The sequence below is a fragment of the Rhinolophus hipposideros genome, assembly GCF_964194185.1.
Source record: "Rhinolophus hipposideros genome assembly, chromosome: 8".
In the NCBI taxonomy this organism is placed as follows: domain Eukaryota; kingdom Metazoa; phylum Chordata; class Mammalia; order Chiroptera; family Rhinolophidae; genus Rhinolophus; species Rhinolophus hipposideros.
In genome coordinates, this window is record NC_138054.1 from 47,177,548 (window position 1) to 47,201,413 (window position 23,866).

Consider the following 23,866-nt stretch of genomic DNA (forward strand, 5'->3'; position numbering starts at 1 on the left):
AGAGGAGTATCAGCAATATGTCAAGAATGAAAAATATAACCAAACAAGGACAGAATGACTAATGCTATTCTCCAGACACAACAGATACAGAGCGTAGCTGAGTTTCAGACACATTTTCATGAGTATACTTCCAGCTGAGTGTGCAACAGCTATTGCCAGTCTCTGAAGGGCTTAGACTCTTGTCCACAGGATGCAGAGAGAAAGGTAAACCGAATACCCCAATGACAAACCAAACAACAACAAAAATGTGCTTCATATTTCTGCTCACGAGGAAAGAGCATTTGTCCCTGTTGACTTTGTTTGCTGTTATCTGACTTTGAGTTTGGGAGAAGTCCAGGGAGCAAGATTTCGCTGTTTCTGAGGGTACTTTAAAGGGTCACTGTGTAACAAGTGGGGGTTTCTCATTCAACCTAACAATTAGAAAAACTGCAGTTAGGTTTGGAAAGCACCTAAGTGTAGCATGCTGCAGTGTATAGAAAACAGGATTCCTGGGTTCTAAAATGGATTTGGCACTAACAACATAGCTGGTCCTAGACAAATTAGATGAAGTTTCTGAGCCTCATGCAATTGATCCAACAAATATTTATTTGAATGCTTACCAGGTGCCTAGAGCTACTCTAAATGCTGCAACTACAAGAGTGAACAAGGTAAACACAATGCATGTCCCCAGTAACCTGACAGTCTAAGGGAGTAAAAACTAAGTTCCACAACAAACCCCCAAAATCATAAATTGTGACAGCAAACTGTGAAACAAATAAGCTATTGAGTTAGGATAATTAGAGAAGGTGTCTCCAGAGAAATAACATCTAAACTGAGGTCTGGAAAATAAAAAGGAGGCTTGGTTGAGCTCTAGCTTTAAAAATACTATAACTGTATGTTGTGTTAGCAAGTCATATAAGACTATAATAAATTTCCCTGTGAATTTCTCTTCAATTTTTAATCATTTGACTTTAGAGCAGAAAGAACAAGGTTTGATTCTAAGCATCACCATTTAGTAGGTGAAGGACTTAGAAAAATCAGTTATCTCTCTTGATCCTGGTTTCACAGTGAAAATGAGACTATAACAATACTTTCTTCAAGGTGAGCATCATGAGACAAATAGGTGAGAGCCTATGTAAGTAGAAAAGGGCTCTTCAGACATGTTTCCTTACATGCAACCTTGAATCTAGCAACACAAAAATTACAAACATTTATACATTTAAAGAGAGTGTCCCTTTATTTAATACTCTCTCCTGGCACCATAAGAAGTTTTGGAAGCAAATAAGTTTTAAGTGAAGAGATGGACCTTAAAAATCCCTGCCTTGCCCCATAACTAGTGTTCCCTCAGGCAGAGTCAAAGATCTTGGGGGAAACAGGTCATGTAGCTAGATTTGAAAAGCAATGATCAAAACAGAAAAATCTTAGGTGGCCAGATGGCTCAGTTGTTTAGAGTGCGAGCTCTCAAAAACAAGGTTGCCAGTTCAATTCCCGCATGGGGTGATGGGCTGCGCCCCCTGCAATTAAAAAGACCGAAAAAAAAGTCTGGACTTGGAACTAAGCTGCGCCATCCACAACTAGATTGAAGTCCAACGATTTGGAGCCAATGGGCCCTGCAGAAATACACTGTTCCCCAATATTCCCCAATAAATTTTTTTTAAAAAAAGGAAAAGAAAACTCTCTCCTGAATTAATCCTTAATAATATCTCCTCATCTTTCATTTCCTTTATGAAAAAGAGCTCATAGTTTACTCATTTTAACCCAATATATGGGGTTCCTATTTTTGTGTTTATTTTTGGCAAGGTTCTCCTATTTTAGGATTTATTCAGGACTCTGAAGGGTCTTTTTTGAAAGGCAATTTGTGACCTTCCTCAGTTTGAAATTTTTACTATGCCAGACATATAATACAGCATTAGATGATGACCTTATCTTAATACCTTAAACATGCAAAAGAAGAATATTAGTAAAAGAGTATTTTACATTATCACAATCAAAATAAAATAAAAACTCTGAAATTAACTGATTTTAAAATGTTTAAAAAATAATACCGGTAGGGAATCAAATAAATGGTGATGGAAAGAGGACTGACTCTGGGTGGTGAACACGCACTGTGATATATACTGTGTTTCCCCGAAAATAAGACCTAGTGAGACCATCAGCTCTAATGTGTCTTTTGGAGCAAAAATTAATATAAGATCCAGTCTTATTTTAATATAAGATCCGGTATAATATAATATAATTAATATAATATAATATAACGTAACATAACATAATATAATATCGTGTCTTATATTAATTATTGCTCCAAAAGACACATTAGAGCTGATGATCTGGCTAGGTCTTATTTTTGGGGAAACACAGTAGATGATGTATTACTGAATTGTACACCTTAAATCTATGTAACTTTGCTAACAATTGTCACCCCAATAAACTTTAATTAAAAATAATAATAATACTGTAAATATTGATGAGATATTATCAAGGAAGCTTCCATCCAATGGGTAAGAAGGATGCAAATACATTTTGTGCAACCAGATCCAGAGTGTGTTAAAATACAGCGCAGAAAAATTCAGTGGCAGCTCACCTGACAAGAACACAAATAATGTACTGGACCTGGCCAAGAAAAACATACCCATTGCATCAATAAGCGCAGATATATCTAAATCATTCTGACTCAATTAGAGACTGGAGCCAACAGTAGCAATCTCAATGGATAGGAGCTGAGGCAGGAGGGCACTGTGCCCTTTTAGGCTGACAGATGAGTAGAATTCTGGATGGTTATATTGCCCTTTCTGGGCTATGAGAGAGATATTTAGAGCGGGAACTGAAGTCCATTTCATTCGTGACCCATCAGCAGGTCCCCTTCTCACAATCAAATGGACATGCAAAAGTATACTGGAAATGCACATTATCACTAAGAATGTCCCATAATTTAAATTTTTTGACAATGCTAAAGAAAATGTCCTTCTTTAATATGGATAAGGTCATTAACCAGCTTAGCATTGGTCAAAAAAACAAAAGAGGTTAATTATCCAAAATCCCCATGTCAACAAATTTTGTAAATGACCAAATCAGAGAGCTTTTGAAATAATTGCGGAGAGCTTGTCAAAACCAAATAAACCCATTATCAACTACCAGGAAATGACAAAAGCTTCATTTGCTTTTCACTTCTCTCCTTACAGTTAACGAGAAACAGAGCCCTGCCTCCTTGATACTTTTTAAGCCTTTGTAAGCAAATATGGAGTCTCAAAAATTCAAACATAATTTCAGGCCTCAAGACCTTGCAATCTGGAGCAGACATAAATAAAACCCCAGATAACTAAAATGTTGGCTATTATATTAACTGACAAGATAGGTAAAAGCATGGCCTGTAAAACTGTGATCAAAGCCAGAGTAGTTAAGGCAGAGTTGCAAAAAAAGAAAGCCAACAAGTTTGGCATACTAGGAATAGGCTCCTAGTATAGGGCTTGGTGATATGTTTAAGCCAAAGGGAAGTTCTCTAGACAATGGAAAACCACGTGAGAGAGAGGGGTAGAGTCCTATATTTGATTTGTAAGTTATAATAAAATTCTTACTTATAATCTTAAGCCATGTTTTCGATAGATCTTCTGATATCAAGGATAGAGAGAAAGCTAGAAGACCACTGTTTCAATCAACAGAAGCCACTAAAATGTTTGTCTATTTTTTTTTAACTCTGTCAGTTCTTTTCATATACACAAATGATTTTCCTGGCTATTAAAATTATCCCCCCCTTCTAATGGAATCTCCTTTTAAATATTTTAGTTTTTTAATTCAAGTCTTCTATATATTATTCTAATACCCAAAACACTAAGCTGTGTAAACTTCCCCCTCCCCCGAAATTGGGAATTTTCTTTTTATTTTCTACATGATATGTTAAGAATTATTACCTCACTTGGTCTTACTTTTATATAAGTAATGATTAAAAATGCGTAGATACCAAAACGCTAAAGTGAGACTATCAGGTATATCTTAGCCGCGGAATAATTTACCTTAATAAACATTATAACTGAGATAATTAACTCTTTCTGTCCTTTTCCCTTTATTTTTTCCCACATCTCCTCATTTTAAGTAATTATATTAATAGTTCAGAATTCATCAATATTTTACAACAAAATATTTGCAATATTTGCTTAACTTTGACCTCTACAAATACTAAACCTCATCTTAAGCTCCTTAAAGACATAAAAATGTGTCTCTAATCTGCTATAAATGAGGTTTGTTTGATTTTAAATGTTTATAAGGCATTAATTACATTGATATTTTATCTAAATATGGAGCTGCCAACACTATTGAACCCAACTCCAAGATGTTGGTAATATGACTGAAAAATCCAGAAATCATATTTGAGTTGTGAGAATTTGACATAATCTAGGTTACTGGACAGAAACATTCTAAGGTGTAGGGAGAGGACCAAACTGAGATCACTGTCTCGATTTCAGCATCCTAAGCTAAGTAGCAGAGAGAATTCAAGCATTGACTATTTTTCATCAGTTGGTAAAACTCTCCAATTTTACCACCTTCAGTTTCAGAGAAAGGAAAGGAAGCAATACAAAGAAGTTGAGGGCAGTTATATGAATCACGGGATTTTTACTACTCAAACTTTGTCATTTGGGTTAGTGGAAAAGCAAATAACTATCAAGAGCATTAAAAATGTTCATGTCCTTTAATCCATTAATTCCATTTGTGGGGATCTAACCTAAGGAAAGAATCAGATTGCTTTTGTAAGATGAGACTTTTTTTCCCTGCAGATAGATAGATAGATAGATAGATAGATAGATAGATAGATAGATAGATAGATATAGATATCTATAGATAGATAGATATAGATATCTATAGGTAGATAGATAGCTATGTCTATATAAGTCATATGGTATATTTAATTCAGAAATTAAAACAGCAAAAAGTGAAGAAAAACAACCAATTGAAAGCAACTCATTCCAACTATTTTGATCACAAAACTTTCAGGAATGCTAAACTAGTTATCCTTGGTTGAAATGATTCCGTCATGTAGTTTTCACTCAAGAACGGTAAATGGACGATGAGGAGGTTAAAAATCAATGCAATTGAAGGAGGGGATGTTCCCTATCTTTCCTAAGCTGAATCAGCCTTTCGTTGAAGAGAACTAGCAAGCTAAATTTGTATTTAGACCTGTATTTTAGGCCCGATTCTTCACTAGTTAACCTTATGACTCTGGAGAAGTCACGTCATAATAAAATTAATTTTTATTTACATTGTGTTTTATATTTTAAAAAGATCTTTGGAGTACATTAGGTATTTGATCCTCAGTTTTTATAATCCTCCTTTATAAAATGAAGTTTTCAAATAGATCATAGCCAAGGCTCCCTTTTGGGGTTAAAGTTCTGGGATTTTGTCTAATGCAACCATATGAAACTTTAACTAGAAAGAATATATTTAGATCTTTTTGGTTTGATTTATCAACTTTCACCATCCACACTGACCAATGACCTTAGATAGTTGCCAAATTAACACTTCACTTTGCCTTGTCTGATCAGCTGTAGCACACAACCTATATGACTGAGTTGAAAAAATAACTTCTCTTCTTACTCTTTTCTTTCCAAAATAACTATTTAAAATTTATCTTTGCAGATAGCAAAACCTTTTGTGCTAAACCTAAATTTTTTAAATTGGTTTACTTTTACTTCCTATTTGTACTCAAATTTCATTTTTATAATTGCTGAAGTTTATAACATTATGCACTAGGCTGTTAGCAAAGAGTGAAGGGAAGTTGGCCTTTGAAAGGTTTTAATGATCATTTTTATAATTGCCATATTTTGAAGAGCTAAAAAAAGGAGATGTAATTGAACCATGAAGATGAATTTTGTTTTCAATAAATTCACTAAATTTCAATCTCTGAAGGCTGTAGGTTAGAAAAGCGGTATCTTTTAAAATTGCAAGCAATTAGCAGAAGGAAACATGTGACTGATCAACAGCATTCCATGATTGATAGCTTTTAAACTACTCCATAAAGAGAAAAAGATAATTAGACACTTCCCAAAAACAGAAACAAAAGAAACAGGAGTTTTACTGTCTTCTTCATTTCCAAATAACTGAACAGTCTTTTCTTTGTGGAAACACTTGGCTACTTTAAAGTAAATCAAACAAAGGAAGTTACAGTAAAATATCCAGGAGACTAAACAGTTTGGCACGGGTTGAGGGAAACATCACGTACAAATGGACAAGGCAGAGGGGCCTGCAGGTCCCTGAAAAATGCTTAAGTGGAGGGACATGCAGTGATGCACATCAACAGTTGGCACAGTGTCTTCACGAATGTGAATCTATTGACTGTAGCACCAGTTTGCCCTGGCATCTTCTGGTTTGGTGGTAAGTCCTGGCTTCCAGAGAGCTGAGCTATCCCCACTTGCTGAGTACACTTTGACTTAGAAGTAAAATGTGTGGGGAGAATAGTACAAGAGTAAGTTCCATTCTTGGCTTTTCTTTCATTGATAACAATGGCTTAGATTTTGGGTGCCTTTTAGATTGGGACATAGTCCAAAAGGAAAAAAAAAGACAAGAAAGAAGTACGAAAAAAATGTAAAACAAATATTTTTTTGCATTAGTATATTGTAACTCTATTTTTCAAAACTAGTGTTCTAGAATTATATTTGACATTCTAAATATAATTATTGGATTTTTTTTTCATGTGGAAAGGCTCCCCTTAAAATGACTTATTTATCAGATTTTAAGAATATAATGTGCTCCCTTATCAGCTAGCCAGAGGCAACAATCAAAGATAATGTTACCTTACTTCATTCCTGCTTATTAGTTAGAGATTTGCTCACTTGGGGGATTTTCAAGTGAGCTGGCGGAAAGATTGGACTAAATGGATTAGAATTCAGTGAAGGAAATGGCTGTGTAAATAGGAATGCAAAATATTTAAATTAAGCAAAATAGATTACATTTCAAATTTGTTACAAAGTACTAGACAATGTTCAAAATCTTCGATTTGTTAAGTTTTCATAGGACTAGAACTTGGAATACTGAATTACACTCTCAATAATACAACGCTATTTTTATCACAGAAAGAGTAACTGAAATAATGCCAGATAAGAACAAACAGCTTAATCTTCTCTTTCATCTTTGTTTGAAGGCAAAGTCCAAGGAAGACAGTCTACATGTTACTTCTAGGAAATTTCCCTATATTAATTATTGTCACGGAAGCATCATTCTTCTGTTTTATTTTCATGTTGCGTGCACTAGAAAAGACATAGTATATGATTAAATTGTCCCAATGTTTTGAATGATAATAAATTCAGGGGGAAAAAAGAATAACCTTTCTATTTTCTTTTTATTTTGGAGGTTGGGGAAAAAAGGGAATTTGAGGGTAGGTTAAGGTCCTTTAAACAAAACTTGACTGTCTTACGTTAGGCGATGTTAATAGAATTTTGGGAAACAAATAGCCTTGAATTTAACAAACTGATCCATAATAGGCAGTGGATTAGTTTAACATTGTTATTTACAATTTATGAGTGCTTTACCATCATTTTCTGTCACTGTGGTTATTCTTTCCCCTCTTCTTGCTTCCCAGCCAAGAAGACTAAGCTTAAGGTGATTAATGGTTGGTCTCACTGCACATTAAATAAGATCTAATGAATGATGGCCAGAGTGCAAAGAATAAGACCTCCCAGAAGCCACAACAAAATTCCCTTATAAGAGATATTAAATACCTCTATATTTCTATACTTATCTACCCTCTTGGGATCACTGATGGTGAAGACAGCCTGGGTGTGAATCCTGGCTCTCTATGCAATTTATTTCAAGTCTGTAAGCCTCATTTTACTCGTCTGTAAAACAGGGGGCAATAGTACCTATTTCAAAGGGTTTCTGTGAGTATTAATGACAGAATGCAGGTAAGGAGCTTAGCACAATGTCTACACACATAGTATACACCTGTAAACATAGGTTGGTTGTTCACTATTATTATCCTATCAATAAATGCAAGAGTTGAAGGAGACCATGAAGATAGTATTCTCCAATTATCTTGTTTTGCAGATAAGAAAGAGGCAAAGATACAAAATGATTTCATTGTTTAAGATAACAGACTTAAATTGAAGCAGGCTTATTCAGACTCGTGGCTTATTCCCAGGCTCTTTTCACTTGGCTGCCTCCAGTTCTACATAAATCTGAGCACTAAAAAGATCAAAATATGTGTGAGTTCCGCCCCCACCCCTTGGCTGTCAATACTGATTTTCATCCTATTCTGCTTTCTAATCCAGGGTCACCTCTAACAATTGTGAGGCCATACACCATAAGTGGAAAATATATCAAGATGTAAATTGAGCTACTTCCAATACTCCTACCTTGAAAGACATCCCTTAGCAGCTTGAAAGGCCAGATTGAATTTCGAATTCTTGAATTCCTTGGATATGACAGTGCAAGGGGATCTACCTCCTGGACCACACCCGGCCCTATTCTTTCCCGCTGACCTAACACTACTTGGGACCCGTATATGGGCTTTCGTAGGCCCTCTGCCACAGCCTGCAAGTCCAAGCTCCTCCCACATAACTCTCAATAGCTGAATGTTGCCTCTTGTCTTCTCCTTGGGCCTAAGGATGTACACTCGTGCAACACGCCCCGGAAAGGGGCATATCCAGGCCCCTGGAAATGGGTTCAAAACCATTTAGGCAGAGAACTTGGGAGTCCAATGGATACGTTGTGGTCTGGAGAAGGGAGCACAACTGCTCCCTTGGCCTGGAAGACTCCTTGCCTCTTGGAGTCGAGTGTAGCTGGAAGCAGACCAGGCTGGGGCACAGGGCCTGGGAAAGGACTCCTCTTGACCTAAAGGTGGTACTGCTCTAATTATATCATTTAATTTCGGGCAAGAGTGAAATTAATCCCTTTCAGTAGTTGGTCACCTACTTATCATCTTCCTGACAGAGTTCTAATATGACTCTCTTGACCACTAAGATCTATTTTATTTCAGTTCTGCTGGATCCAACATTTCCCATACTCACTGATTGTTCAGTTAGCTAGAAAAGACTCAGCCAACTTTAGGGCAATCAGTCTATCATGATCACATTCAAGTGTTACACAGCTTGGGCTCCAGGTGGATCCAGGCTGGTCCAATTGTATGACTTCATTCTTTTCCACCCAAGAGCTCAGGCAATTAGATGCCTTCATGTTCAGTACGCCAGGAGGAACACCCTTGAACAACCAGAAAAATAAATGTACACAGCCCAGGCGACTCACTTCCCCTGTGATGATGGTACCTGTAGCTGAGTTCATGATGCCTTCAGAGAAAAAGGACCTACTATCTACCATTCCTATCTCATAGATTTCCTTAGCAAATGTTTACTGAAGTGCTAGGTCCAGAAGCTTCATTCTAAAGAGAGTACTAATATTATTCAGGACTGTTCTTTTAAACAATAGAACATCCATTTTCCTAACTGGGCTCAAACCTTTGCAGCACTCATAAAATAGTCACAGGGCAAAGCCAGTCTAGAAAGAAAAGGATTGTGGAAGGTGTAGAACAGTGACGTGTTGCTTGTACACAGCTCCTTACTGAACACCATAGCATGTTCATCCTTAGGAAAACATTCCACACGATGTGTATGAATGACCCCTTTGACATTTTTTCACCTGAAAATTTTAGGCAAGTAACTCTGTCTCTCAGTAAAAGCTCCCTCTTGATCATCAGTCACCACTACGCCTCACTGGCATTGTTCTGTGTTGGTCCTTGCTCAGCCGCTGTTGTTGCAACACTGTACTTTTCTGACTGTCTGTCAGGAAGGAGACAGGAAATTCTAGTCACCCTCACAGCAGCTGCGCCATTCCTCCTATCCTCCTCCAATGACGTCGATTGGCTTTGGTGACACGAGGTCAGGAACTGAGCCCCAGTGAAGGTCAGGAAGATAGGTCAGTGTTTATGCCTGTTGGGCTGGGGATCCTGCTGAGGCTATTTGGTTTCTTCCTTTCTATACTGTTTCTCTTTCCGTTCCTCTTTTTATACTGCAGAGCCAAAGCATCCTGTTTTCAAAACATCTGACTGTTTTGCCACTGAGAAACTCATGCTCTGATGCTTTTCACTGAAGTGTAAAACAATTCTTCTAATTCAGGTGGTGACAAAGTTGAAACACCAAAATTAATGAACAAATCTATGAAGGCAATCTGTTATTAAAGAAAACAGTTCTAACACATCTAACTGAACTTGGGCTGTTGAGAAAAGGGTCACTAGATATCTTTTCCCTCTTGAAAAACAAAGTCATTGCCTCATAAAACTCCCACTTAGTTTATTCCACCTTGCTGAAATTCTTGGGGAGAAATAATCTATGACATTACCCCAACTGACTTCATTTTTCTTTATAATTCTGGGATTCCATTTGGCCTGTGGCCAGCATTAAGAAATGAGAAAATTGGGGGCCAAGAAAACTATGTTTTTATAAATCACAGAAACAGTTCCTTATCTGTAACACTCTGGGCTCTGAAGCACACTTGGGAAAGCCAGTTCTACTCTTTAAGTCACAATTTTCTTCAAAATGTGAAAGAGTTAAGAAAGACCAACAAAGAAAGAAAGAAAGAAAGAAAGAAAAACACACAACCCTACCCAGATGAAGTAAATATGAGAGATTGCTTGCTTTTCAAAAACTCCACTAGACACAGTCAACTCTCTACGAGCTGCGGGTAGACTGCACATACGCAATTCCCAAACACCCCCCTAAGAAAAACACTGCCTTGCCCATCACCATTCTGAAGTTCAGAAGTTGCAAACACAACTCGTCAGTCACTTAGCTGGTCAGAACTAGAGACACATAATTTTTTTGCAAAGATGTAGTTGACACTATTGATAAGTTATTGTTTATTGAACTTTTACTACACATCAGGGGCTTTGCTGAGTGCTTTTCATGCATTACATCTCATTTAATCTGCACAGCAACCCAGTGAGGTAAGTATCATTTTTATCCCTATTTTACAGGTGAGAATAGTCTTAGAGCAGTTAAGTAAGTGGGACAAGGTCAAGTAGCTAATAAACAACAGAGACAGGATTTGAACCATGATCTTTTAACTCCAAAGCCCATACTGTTTACATACTGCTCTACAGAACATTTCCCCACTCACTTTCAAGACTGTATCTCAGAGCTTTGCCGTGGCTCCTTTGTTCAGTTAGGGTAAGAAAAGGATGCCCAAATAAGACTGCACAGTAATGATGATGATGATGATGATGACGACTATACTTTTAAACGGCAACTTGGATAGAACGCTCCGATAATTTCAACATTTAAAATCAAACGTGAAATTTCATTTTTAATCACAGATAACTCAGTTCCCAAGAAACTAATATAGATCAATTTCTTTTTGGTGGCCACAAAAATATTCTCATTATATCATATGTGCCATGGATTAAACATTACCTGAGACAATTATCGGATAATCAAGACTTTGGGGAGGGGGGGGAAGTAGCTAAGTCAAAAGAGTGAGATCTTTTTAAAAATTGACATTGACTTCAGCTGTCAGCTGGATGTTATTCATCCACTGGATAATTGTTTTGCCTTACAACCTTTCCACTGTAGACTTAGAAGATAGGTGAGGCTGAATGCCTTCTACTTAAACTTAAGCTAAGTGCGTCAGAATTAAGGTTTAGCCCTTTCTTTAGGGTTAGCTCTATTCAACTTTCATTGGTTTCTGTACATGACACCATAAAGGAGGAGTGGAAGCCTGAAGTGATTGGAATTCTTACCAGGACCTGCACTATTTCTGGTCTGAGTCTTATTAACCATGACACTGAATACAAACAATTTTAAATAAATTTGCAATATAGAAAATGTCTAATTTTACCATTCCAGACACAAACCTAGTTAGAATCTGCAACATAGCAACACTCAAAGTGAAAAATAATAGCAATTCACAGTTTTTCAATGAGTATTCTTTCCCCCACACCAGAGTTAGTTGCCTTTGTTACTTAGTGACTCCAGAAGAAAGTTCAGCAAGTCCTTGATGGTGAAACCTGCTGAAAAGCTACCTCCAAATATTGGATCTACATCTTGTATGGGTATTAATGATCACAAAATACACAGAACAGAGTGTCTGTTGATGTTGGACAGTAAACTGAAGCAAGTGTGAAACACTTTCTACATGGAGTCCCAAGGTGGTTTGGAGAAGTTAAGCAATTAAGCCCTCCCCATGGGGAGGCAATTGGTTAAGATTTACAACAGTCTGGAAAATCCCAGAATTTAGACTTCAGCTTAAAATAGTTAAGCCTCAGACATTTTCTCTTTTTTTCCGACTTGAATATAAATTAAAATGTGAGAAAAGGACTTATTATTGTTATTATTGTTATTTTGCCCATCACTAACCAAAACACAAAGACTAAGAGGTCACCACTCCCCCACCCAGGACCTCCTAAGGAGGCAATGCCTCTGCTCAGATCCTTTGAGCAGGAGCTAGCCGGCAAGCCTTGCCAGGAAGGTGGTACTTTAACCCCAGGAAAGAGGGAGGAGGGACCCACATTCGCTAGTGCACCTCTTGGGTTGGAAAGGGCAAGCATGCAGGTGTGGAGCAAAATCTCTTCCCAAGCCCCAGAACCATAAGACAGTAAGACAACACCTCAAGCTAATCTGAACGGGGATCCTGAAAATGTGTACTTATGAGGGTATAATGTTAAGGCTGTACACACACACACACACACACACACACACACACACACACACACACACACGGGGAAAAATACAAACAAAAAGCAACAACTCTTACTACATAAATTAGCCCTCTAAATCCAGGTGTTAATTAAACAAATAACATGATAGATAACGCTCTTCAACACTAAGTTTTATCTGAGGATTGTAAATAAAACCATTTCTTTGCAGTATGAGTGGACATTTCTTTCAAATGATTCCACTTTGAAAAGCAGCAAACTTTTAAGAAAAAAACTTTATCTTTTTGGAGACAAAGTATTTCTCTCTCTCTCTCTCTCTCTTTTTTTCTTTTTTTCAATCATAGCCATGTCCGCATCACAAAATAAATGTTAGAAAATCCCAGAATGTCCTTTTGAGAAGAATTTTAGAATTTATGAAACTTCAGGGCAAACCATTCTCTCCATTGATACATATGGAAGTCACATTATTTTCTTTATATATATATATATATATATATATATGTATATTTTATATATATATGTATATATATCTATATGTATGTATGTATGTATCTACCTATCTATCTATCTACCTATCTATATCAAACACTTGATTGCAATGCCATATTTTACACATTTTACCCTATGAATTCATTCAGATTTTATCCTCCTGATAATTGTTTTTAAAAAGGCATTTTCATTTGTATAGCAATTTGTATACTTTATAAACACCTCTCAACTTAAACATATTCCGAGCTACATCAAGAAGAAAGAAGATTGGTGTCTGGGAATTAAAGCATACTGAGGATTGTAAACTTTACTGTATCATCAAGATACAAACAAAGTGTGGCACTTGGGGACAGAATCTTCTGAGGCAGAGCAACAAACCTATTCTTACAGTCAGTCACATTCCTGGGTGCACCTCTATTGCAGACAGAAGCCAGGGGAGCCCGGAGATACAAGCGTGGTCACATCTCAATGAATAAAACGGTCATCTCTTACCTTATTAGAAGCCATCTCACTGACAGAGCGATAGGTCTGAATGGTCTCTAGCTGATCTAAGCACCAGTCCAATTCCTCCAGCGTTTCCATTGCTAATTTTTGATAAGATTCTTCTGCAAACAAACACACAGATATGTAGTTAGGCTGGAGCGGCTGCAGGCTGTCCATAGCCAAGTCACTGTCGCCACTGCTGCTGATTCCGGAGCTACTGAAGGTGGCCCCGTGCTCCTTCATTATTTGCGCGCCGACTCCTTCCTTCCAGCTCTCTCCACCAGGAGAACAAATCACCGCGGTGCTCTCTGCCGGGGATGCCTGGTGCCAAGTTTTCACCCCCACTCCTGGATGAGGTGTCTGTGATCTACCAAGAAACTTCCTCTGAGGAAGGAGGCGGGGAGCCGTCTCTTATAAGCTCATCTGCATACATGTGTCCTATAACTAAAGGCAGAAGCAGTGAGTTTTCTCAGGCTCCGTCTGCCTTAGTCATCCTGGGGCTCTTTAGGGTGTGTGATGTCATTTCTGAGTGTTTGCTGTCTAGAGGAGAAATGAGGAAAGCATTTTCTCATTTTGCTGTTCTCCTAAATGAAACATACAGTTAAATAGTTGGGGGTGGGGGGACTGAGAGTTTCATTGGAAGGCTATGCAGCCATTCATTCTCGGGAACGTGTACAAGTTGGATTAACTTTTAATTCAGCAAACACTGACCGGCATAGGCTATTCCTTTCCTCTTCTGAATTTCTCCTTTAAGTAGAGGCAAAATGAGGTCTCCCTGATAAGACTTCAGTCTAAGAGAAACTGTCTGGAGTTTTATAAGAACAAGTTTATTGGGCTGGGAGTCCTGCAGCTCTTGTTATACTAAACAAAGCTAAAACTTCTCTTCTGCAACTGCCAGGATCACAGGGAAATTCTGAACCGGACTTTCAGGTGGAGCCAGATGTGAACGCTGCAGATTTTCATTTTGATTAAAGCCGGGGGCTCTGCTTTGTCGCTGTAGGGATCTAGACGTTCTGGAAATATTTCTCAGTGGTCCATTCAAAACAATATTGGTTTTAAGATCATATTTTTGCTGGATAATAAAACTCTTGTTAAGTGTTCACAACATGTCATTCCATACTCAAAAGTTTGTGAGCCTAAACTAATACTCAAGGTTATTGACTTAAGAACCTTGTGTTAATAAACACTGAAATAATTTTATAAATGCTAGATGGGTTAATGATGCTACAGACAGTTGTAAAAATCTGTCAGACTCTCCTGCATACATGATTGATTTTGAGGGGAACGGCATCCATGAACTCTGCCAGGCTTTCTGGAATGCAAGCAATAGGCACTAATAAAATTGAAAATCTTGTGTGGAATTCTACAATGAAGAAAAAGACTACACACATTTCTGTCAGATTTAGGATACGTTTTTCATATGTTTATACAGAAACTGTAGGGAGACCACATAGCCTTTTATTATTTTTTGAATAAATTTATGTGTGTAGTACTCATACTTAACGCAGAAAGGGGAATAAACAAAGGAGTGATTCCAAGTGACTGGAATCACTGGGGCACAGACACACATGTCAAAGAATAGGTATTTTGTTTATCCCCCAAATATGCCTTCACTTCAGTATAAACAGGGGTTAAAATTCAATATCCTGTATGTCATACTTAAAAAAACCACAAAACCACTAGAGATGACTTCCTCCATTTTTTTCACACTCCTCAAAAATGTGAAGACAAGAATTGAGGTGCTTTTAGTAAAACTCATTTCCAGCCAGACTTGCATGTACCTTTCCTCCTTTCTTCCTCTTTGAGTTTGCAATGCTGTTTCAACATGAAGACTGTCCCCACTTACTCTCTAGTGTGCCCAAAACATCCCCTTGCTTCCTGTTTCCTTCCAAAGAGAACTCTTTTCCAAAGGAAGCTTTTCTTGAAGTGACAGAACCCTCCCATCTTCATTCCAGGCCTCTCCAAAAAGAAAAAGTCCAACCACTTCCCACCTACTCAAGCTTTACTACTTTGGTATTTTCCACATCACAACCTGCGGTTCTTGGTAACTAAGATCAGACATTCACTAGGGATGGTGGGGAGTAAGTGACTTGCTCTGAGCCCTTTAAATAGGCTGATATGCAAAATTACTGTAAGATGATAGATCACATTTCTCCTTCAGGAAGAGGAAAAGGGGATCTGATTTCCACTCAACTTGACAAAGGAAATACAGTAATTATAGCAACAAAAGCATGAAGAAGTAGGAGGACTCTTCAAAATCCAATTAAGTCTAACTGCCACAGCTCATTCATTGTCTAGTACACAGAACAGGCACAAACATATGTGCTCCTAGAGTTGATATAATACTGAGATGTCAGTGACTGTCCAACAGGTGTGACAAGACCTTACTTCACTGCCCTCCCTTCTTCTGGTCAGCCACAATCGTTTTTAAGTCAAAAATACTTTCAAGTTAATGAGGATTTGTTCCTTCCCAGATTTTCATTGTTTATTTATTAGTGTCAGGCATACAGAACAACACAGTGATCAGACATTTACATAACTCACAAAGTGATAACCCCAACCTGACACTGTACATACTTATTAGAACATTATTGACTATATTCCCCATGCTGCACTACACATCCCTGCAACTACTTTTTAAAAAATTATAGTTGTCATTCAATATTATTTTGTATTAGCTTCAGGTGTACAGCATAGTGGTCAGACAGCTATATAATTTATGAAGTGATTCCCCCCAATAAGCCTACTACCCATCTGACACTATGCATACTTTTAAAAATTCTATTGACTATATCCCCCACACTGTACTTCACATTCCCGTGACTCTCCTGTAACTACCAATTTGTATTTCTTAATCCCTTCGCCTTTCTCACCCAAAACCCGAAAACCCCTCCCATCTAGTAACCATCACTTTCCCAGATTCTTAATATGGAATGAAGACTCTTTGTGACCCATTTTAGAGCCTTCTTATCACACTAACTAAGGCAAGAGGGACACATGTCAGAGTGGGCTAAGTACGGGGGCATCAAAACCCTGCTTATCATGGGCACAGCCAAAGGAAAGAACAAGAGCAGCTCAGGACTGACCTTCACACTATAACATCGTAACACCAGCACCAGAGCCAGGGCTTGGTACCTAGCAGATACTCAGTAAGTACTTGGAGGATGGAAACCAAAGTGCTTGCCCAAGCAGCCTGCAAAATACTTGGACACCTAGAGGCTGAATGGAACATCTGTAGCCATGTGGAAAGAGCATCAGTTTTGAAGTGAGACTCACACATTTTGATTCTCTCTTCAACCAGTTGCCGTGTGGTCCTGGACCTCAGTTTCCTACATCTTAAAATAAAGATATGAATATCTGTCTCACAAAGTTATAATGGGATTAAATGAGATAAATATATAAAGTGTCTGGTATGTAGCCAGTTCTTCGTAGATGATCCATACATAGGAATATAATTATTAACGGCAGTCCAGGTAACCCAAAAGACTGGCATTCGGGGGTGGGGAGGAATAGGAAAGGAGATAGTAGAATTGCATATTCAACAAGGGGTTTTATAGTCAGAATCAGCTACATAATTTGCAGGGCCCAGTACAAAATGAAAATGCAGGACCCCTTGTTGTGAAGGCAGGAAAAAGGGCTGTTAAAGGCAGTCAAGTATGATGCTTTTCCTTTCTTCTGGAGTCTCTCTCTCTGTCTCATGACATATCATGGTGATGTTGTTTTTGCTTAAATTTTTAATTTTAAAATAGTTCTAGATTAACAGAAAAGTTGCAAAGATGGTGTAGAGAGTTCCTACGTATCCCACTTCCAGGTTTGCTTATTGTTAACATGTCACATTATTATTGCACATTTGTCACTATTACTGAATGGCATGGTGTCTTTTATTTCTCTTTAATGTCACATTCCCTCAGGCCTGGGGATACCATGAGGAGAAGGCAGACCCTCACCGGACTCCTGAGGCGCTGCATCCTGTGACTCAGGGCACACGCCCAGCTCACCAGTTGCTAGGGTATCCCTGCCTGCCTGCCCGCCAGCTGCCAGACTGATACGCTGTGCCCCAGCCAGGAACAGGCTCGATGAAAGCCAGACATTTCCACAGTAGCAATGCTCCAATCCAAAGCAGACAGATGACCCTTAAGTGTACTAAAACCTCTGCATTTGGATGTACTCGATAGCTGGATCAGGGGTGGACAACAGGCTTACCCCCGCCAAGACATGGTCGCTGTCTACCATGTTATATCCTTGCCAACCTAGGGCAGGGAGGGCTGCTAACATGTCCCGCACCTGAGACATTGCAAGGTACACATGCACTCTTTGCATCTACACCTAGGCCCCTGAGGAGAACGGATGCCAGCTCATGGGTGAAGGCAGGGAGAAGGATGCTGGTTGAGTCCTGGGCCACCAGGGATGAGGGGAATGTGTGGTGGAGAATGTGTCCAGGGAAGGCAGGCAGATGGCAGGCGATGGAACAGCACATGAGCCAAGGCTCTAAGCCACTGGAGTATATACTCCATTGTCCCATCAGACTTCACTTAAAAATCATTTAAAAATCAAAGGTAAAATTATGACGAGTTTCAAGACAGCGACGATGAGATGCCTATGAGGGTGGGGCCTGTGCAGCTGCACAGGTTACATGAATATGAAGCTGGTCCTGTTTCTTGTCTTACCAAAGTGGCTCTGAAAAGGAGCTGCTTAGTACCACAGAAGCAGGTCTGCAGGGGCTAAGAGCAGGTAATGGAATGGTGTATGGTCATGGCGTTAACTCCATTTGTCAAAAATTTCCAGAGGGAAGAAGGAGCAGGGACAACCAACCTCCCTTCTATTTCTTCCTTCTTTCCTTCTCACTCCAACAAGAACAGCAAAGGAAGATTTACTTCCTCCTAAAGATCTGGTAGGTATTGCATTTGACTCTGAGAAACAGGAAGAGAGAATGGATGAACAATTATAATTAATATTAATCTGGTAATAATATGTGGCATTCATATAGCTCTTTTCTCAAAGGAGTTCCAAGCACACTACTCATTAATCCTTGCAACATATCTGTGTAGCAGACACTGAAGAGGTATGACTAGCTTTAATTTACCTTAAGGCACCAGCTGAGAAGTCAGAGGTTAAATTACTAGAGCAAGATTCCTTGCAAGACTACATCTTGGTCTAAGAAATAGAGGATTTAGCTCAGTGCTGAAAATGCACGTATTCCCGAAAATGCTGCATTTAAAAGTGACATGTTACCCTTGGGTCTTTTCTATGAAGATTATGTAATTGCTTTCCTAAATGTTGTCATTTCCTGAGTCTCTTCCCTTTTCAGATGCACCTAACAGCCAATAGCAACAGGAGGCTGTGCAGTATTTACTCAGCAGACCTGGTAGGTTCTGGTCCTGCATCTTGCTTCAGTGCGTGACTTCAGGCAAGTTACCTAAGTTTGTTGGGACTCCATTTTTTTCTGTAAACTAAGGGAAAGAAAAATACCATATTCTCACAGGGAGGGCAGAATAGGAGCATACACGCAAAATCAGACCATGAATATTTTAAGTATGTGTATTTTGTAAACATTTCATTTATTATTATAGATGGGATATAGGCACATTATAGAAATTTACAAAATTACAGAGAAGCAAAACTTTGAAATGATGAAATGTTCACACTTTACCAAGCAGAGATCCCTATCCCTAACTCCTCTGTGTAGATTTTTTCATGTATGTGTATGCATGTGTACATCCATACGTATATAATCAAAGGAGATCATATTATACAAACTCTTGCATAACATCCTTTTTTTTTTAATGATCTGCCCCCTTTTTCACTCCAGCTAATACTTAGGTCATATTCTAATTTCCCTAGTTTTTTCACGCCAATCCAGTTGAAATGTATGTGTTAGGAGAGAGGTGTTGGGAAGGAGAGACCTAGAGAAAGGTGACAGCAAAGGGTCATGGGAAACCTGGGCCTGGCCACCAAGAGCTAGCTGCTCATAGTTTAAGAACGTGGGAAAAGATTTCAGCAGTTACGAAATCAGCGCCTCAGCTGGTAACAGACCTCAGATGGCTCCATCCTTTGTGGAGGAAACTGTGATCTTATGACCCCCACTGCTCTTTGTGACAGGTGGGAACAGAGGCCCTTTATATACCTGTATCATTTAGTTTTGAAACCCTCAATACCACCGTTCTCAATACAGATGAGAAAATTGAGGTGCAGAGAAGTAAGTGGCCTCTTCCAAATCACGCATATTAGCAAAGGAAACCATCACACTGCACCCCAAATATAAATTTTCTATAAATTATACCTAAAGGCATTCTTTACCGAAGTATGATTGACATATAAAAAAATCTGTGCATATTTAATGTATACATCTTGATGAGTTTGAAGATAAATATACACCTGTGAAACTGTCACCATAAACAGAATCATAAACTTTCATCATCACTTCTAAAAGTTTCCTTCCTTCTTTTTGTGTGTGTGTGTCATAATAACAGTAAACATAAGATCTGCCCTTGTAACAAATGTTTACGTATGCAATACAGTATTAACTGTAGGTACCATGCTGCACAGGAGGTCTCTAGGGCTCATTCATCTTATGTATCTGAAACAATTACCCTTTGACCAACACCTCCCCAAAACCCCTACGTCCAACCCCTGGTACCTAGTATTTTACTCTCGGTTTCTATGAGTTTGATTGTTTTAAATTCCTAATAAAAGGAGTCATTCTAAATGCAATTTTAACACAGGTCTGTATATATGAGAAACAGAGCTGTCAAGTTTTCCCCACTTTCTACCCAAAGACAGTGCATAGAAAAAAAAAGTAAATAATCTTTTGTTTAACTGTGTCACATAGTCAGACTTTCTGAGAAGACATTAGCTATTTGCAAGGCTGTGTGGTAGTTAAATCAATCAGAACAACTTCACAGACAACAAGGACGAATTTCATAAACATAAACGTCAAGCAAAAGAAACCAGGTATTAAAGAGCACATAAAAATATGATTCAGCTTATAGAAAGTTCAAGAGGCAAACTGAATCTATGATATTAGAATTCAACATAGTGCTTAGCTTGGAGGGTTTGGTTCTGGGAGGGGACTTGAGGGGGCCTTTTATGAGGCTGACAATGAGCTTTTAGGTTGGTGCAAAAGTAATTGTGGTTTTTGCCATTGTTTTTAACCTTTTTAACTGCAACTACTTTTGCACCAACCTAATATTTCTGGGCCTGGGTACTGGTTACGTGGGTGTGCTAATTTTACGAAAATTCACTGATCTACGCTTGTGATTGGTGTACTTTTCTCTGTTTGATTTTCCGTGCAGGCTTTCAACAGATAGTCCCATCTAGGGAAAGCCCAGTTTAAAAAACAAAGAGCAGGAGTTCTAAAAACATTTCCTTTCCTTTTGTTGAACTATAGCAATGGGTATCAACAGAGTTTGAGTAAATCTCCCCCAGCTGAAAAATACCCCCCAAGAGACATTGGCTTTGTTATTGCATACACAACAATGCTCCTATAACTCAGAATTGAGTGGAACACATTGCAGTCTGACCCAGCTGTTTATAAATCCTGGCTCTGCTATTTATTTGCTAGCGCAGTGACCTTAGACAAGGTAAGTAGCCTGGCTTTGCCTCCATATCTTGACCTGTAAAACAGAAAGATAGCATGAACTAGCTATGAGAAGTCCGTGAATTAATGCATGCCCAGCATTTGGTACAATGCCTGGCACGTGTCAGGAACTTTTTCCTTGCCCCTCTCCTCACCACTCTCTCTCTTTAGTCCCGGTCACTTTTTTGAGGGTAGATTGCCACATACTTGATAGGTGATATAGGTGGAGTTTGGCTCCGCTCCCAGGGAGGAGAGCACGTGTAAGGTGGCCATGAAATCCTAAAGTCTCCCTCCAAGTGCATGACCTCAGATAGGAAATGGCCTCTTGGTTAGGTTCGAGTTTGTTGGTTTTCACTTCTGAAATATAGACCCGGCCTAATGTATCATTCTGCTTTCACCAAATCCTGATTGACCTGCCAAATTAGTGGACCTCCAGATGTGGAGAATCGTACAAGAAAGCTATTTGTTCATTCATTCCTTCCACAAAAATACAGGGTCTACTCTGTGCCAAGCCTTCTGCTGGGTGCTGGGTTACAACAATGAACAGGACACATTAGTATGGTCGATTGCACTAAATGATTATATGGGAAATCCCTTCCTTGTTTTCCAAAATGATCGGTCTGTGAAGCTGGAGAGCCTTCCAGCTTCCTCCCCTGTCCTGTTCCCCACCCCACACTTATACAGTGCCTTTGTGAAATTACAAAAATGTGCCCTCTCTTGACAGACAGCTTAGGAAGAAAGCATGGGAAGTGATGCATGGGCTGAATTTCAGCTCCCCTCACCCGGCGGAGTAACTTTGATCAGTATCTCAACTACACAGTGACCTTATGCAATGGCCCAGTGGTCCACGGATGTGGGAGCAAGCTAGCCTGAACATATCCCCAGCATGACTGGGAGGGCTCCAAAAAGCGAGGCTCAAAACAAGGTTCATGGCAAAACCTGCACTTTTAACCTCAAAATAAAGCAACCCCTTGATATTGAAAGAAAAACATCCCAAGACTTTCCCTACCTCTTAATTTGTGAACATCATTAAATAACTAAAATAACATTAAATAAGCCTCCATAAAATAACCCAAAATTTTAATTTGGTAGACTAATTATGACCTTTAAATACAGTTTTTGTTTTTGTAGATGAAATTTTCTAAAGCAAAGGCTCCATGGGGAAAATAATATTAAGAACTCCTTGATGGGAAAACTAAAAAACCCCTCTTCTGATCCTTGGAAACGAGAAGGGTGTATTAGTTGGATTCTCTACATTAGGACTCTAGCTTTATCCATCAACTTGTAGCCCTGTAGCTGCCCTCACTAGACTCGGCCTGCGGTGGAGTTGGCATGTTTATTTCTTTCCTCTGGTCTTCTTCACAGTACAATTAGTATTTGTTGAAATGTAAAATAATTTCATATATATGGAAATCAGCCTCTTTATTTAAAGGTATTGGTTGGGACTATTGGCTTATTTATTTACTGGTTTTTGTTATGATTTTTTCCCCTGTTGTTAGCAATAGCTTTTCTTTTCCTCCTAAGTTATTATGTGCAATATATTTTTTTTCTTTTGATGAATATTTGGTAAATGAAATACACCTGTGTTACAATGCAACATTTCAAAAAGCGTGTTATTTTAATCTTAAGTAAAACATTCTTCAAACAAATCACAGGAACTGGAGAACACTTAGACACTCTGTAACACAATTCTTCCCACAGGCAGTTTGTAAGCCCCATGTGCCTTTCTTTAGGCAGAACTTTGTTAATGTGTCTTTATAAATGTGGAACTTTGCAATTACACATGACAGGGATTTCACTCTGGGTGGATTCACGGAAGAAGAGGTTCACTGCCCTCAAGGGAAATAGTGAAATGTAGGTCATTTTGATGCCAATCTCCTTAGCAAATTCCTCTAATTCTACAAGTTAAAAAAAATAAAAAAGTCCAATCACAACTAGTTTTTGTATATATATCTTGATATTTTACCAAGCACTTTCACTTGCAGATCTCATTTTTTTCCTTGAAAAATAAACCTCAGAGATAGAAATTATTATGATGATGACATACATTTCCCATTATGCATGTGAGAAAATTGAAGCTTGGAGATATTTAATGATTTGCTCAAAGTCATCTGATGAGAAAGAGAGAGAGAGAGAAGAGAAGAGGGAGGGAGGGAAGGAAAGGGAGGAGAGGAGAGATGAGAGGTTGAAAGGAGGAGAGAGAAGAAGGAAGGGAGAAAGGGAGGAGGGAGGGAGAGATCCTAAGTTTTCTGATTCTAAATTCCATGATCTCTTTTGCTAAGCCATGGGGCCTGTTATAAACAAATGGCCCAAGTTTCGCTTTCTTTCACCTAGACAGGTTTAGACAAGGCAAAACTATGTGTTTCCTGTGCCAGCCTCACAGCCCTCTTTCCTTTTGCTCTACCTCCAGCTCTTTCAGTGTCCTTACTGTTAAGAAAACCTGCTCTTCAGAAGGACTCTGACTTTGGCATTTACTTACTAAGGGGAATCTGTATTCATTCGGTAAATAACATGTACCACCAGTGTGAAAGGGCGCTCAAGGAACTTAATTATCCACCTGTGCTGGTGTTCAATGCAATACCACAAGAAACAGAAGACCGAAAAATCTGGGAAGCGGGGATGTGATAGAGTTTGGGGAAGGCCTACCTTGGAAAGTTATGAGATTCGAAGGAATAAGAATTGGGTATAAAGAGGGAGGAAAGCATCCTAGACAA

At 38.7% G+C, this 23,866-nt stretch overlaps 1 protein-coding gene across 5 annotated transcripts in view; it reads right to left on the bottom strand.

The window, feature by feature from the left end:
- PDE4B (phosphodiesterase 4B) overlaps positions 1 to 23,866 on the bottom strand; it is a 480,594-nt gene that overhangs the window by 28,106 nt on the left and 428,622 nt on the right. For 4 of the 5 annotated variants that reach the window (XM_081054844.1, XM_081054845.1, XM_081054843.1 and 1 more), the window contains one exon: positions 13,586 to 13,698. In XM_081054844.1, coding sequence (XP_080910970.1) covers positions 13,586 to 13,698 — 113 coding nt within the window. Of the gene's footprint in view, positions 1 to 13,585; positions 13,764 to 23,866 lie in introns of all 5 variants that reach the window. The other variant, XM_081054848.1, reaches the window with a different exon arrangement.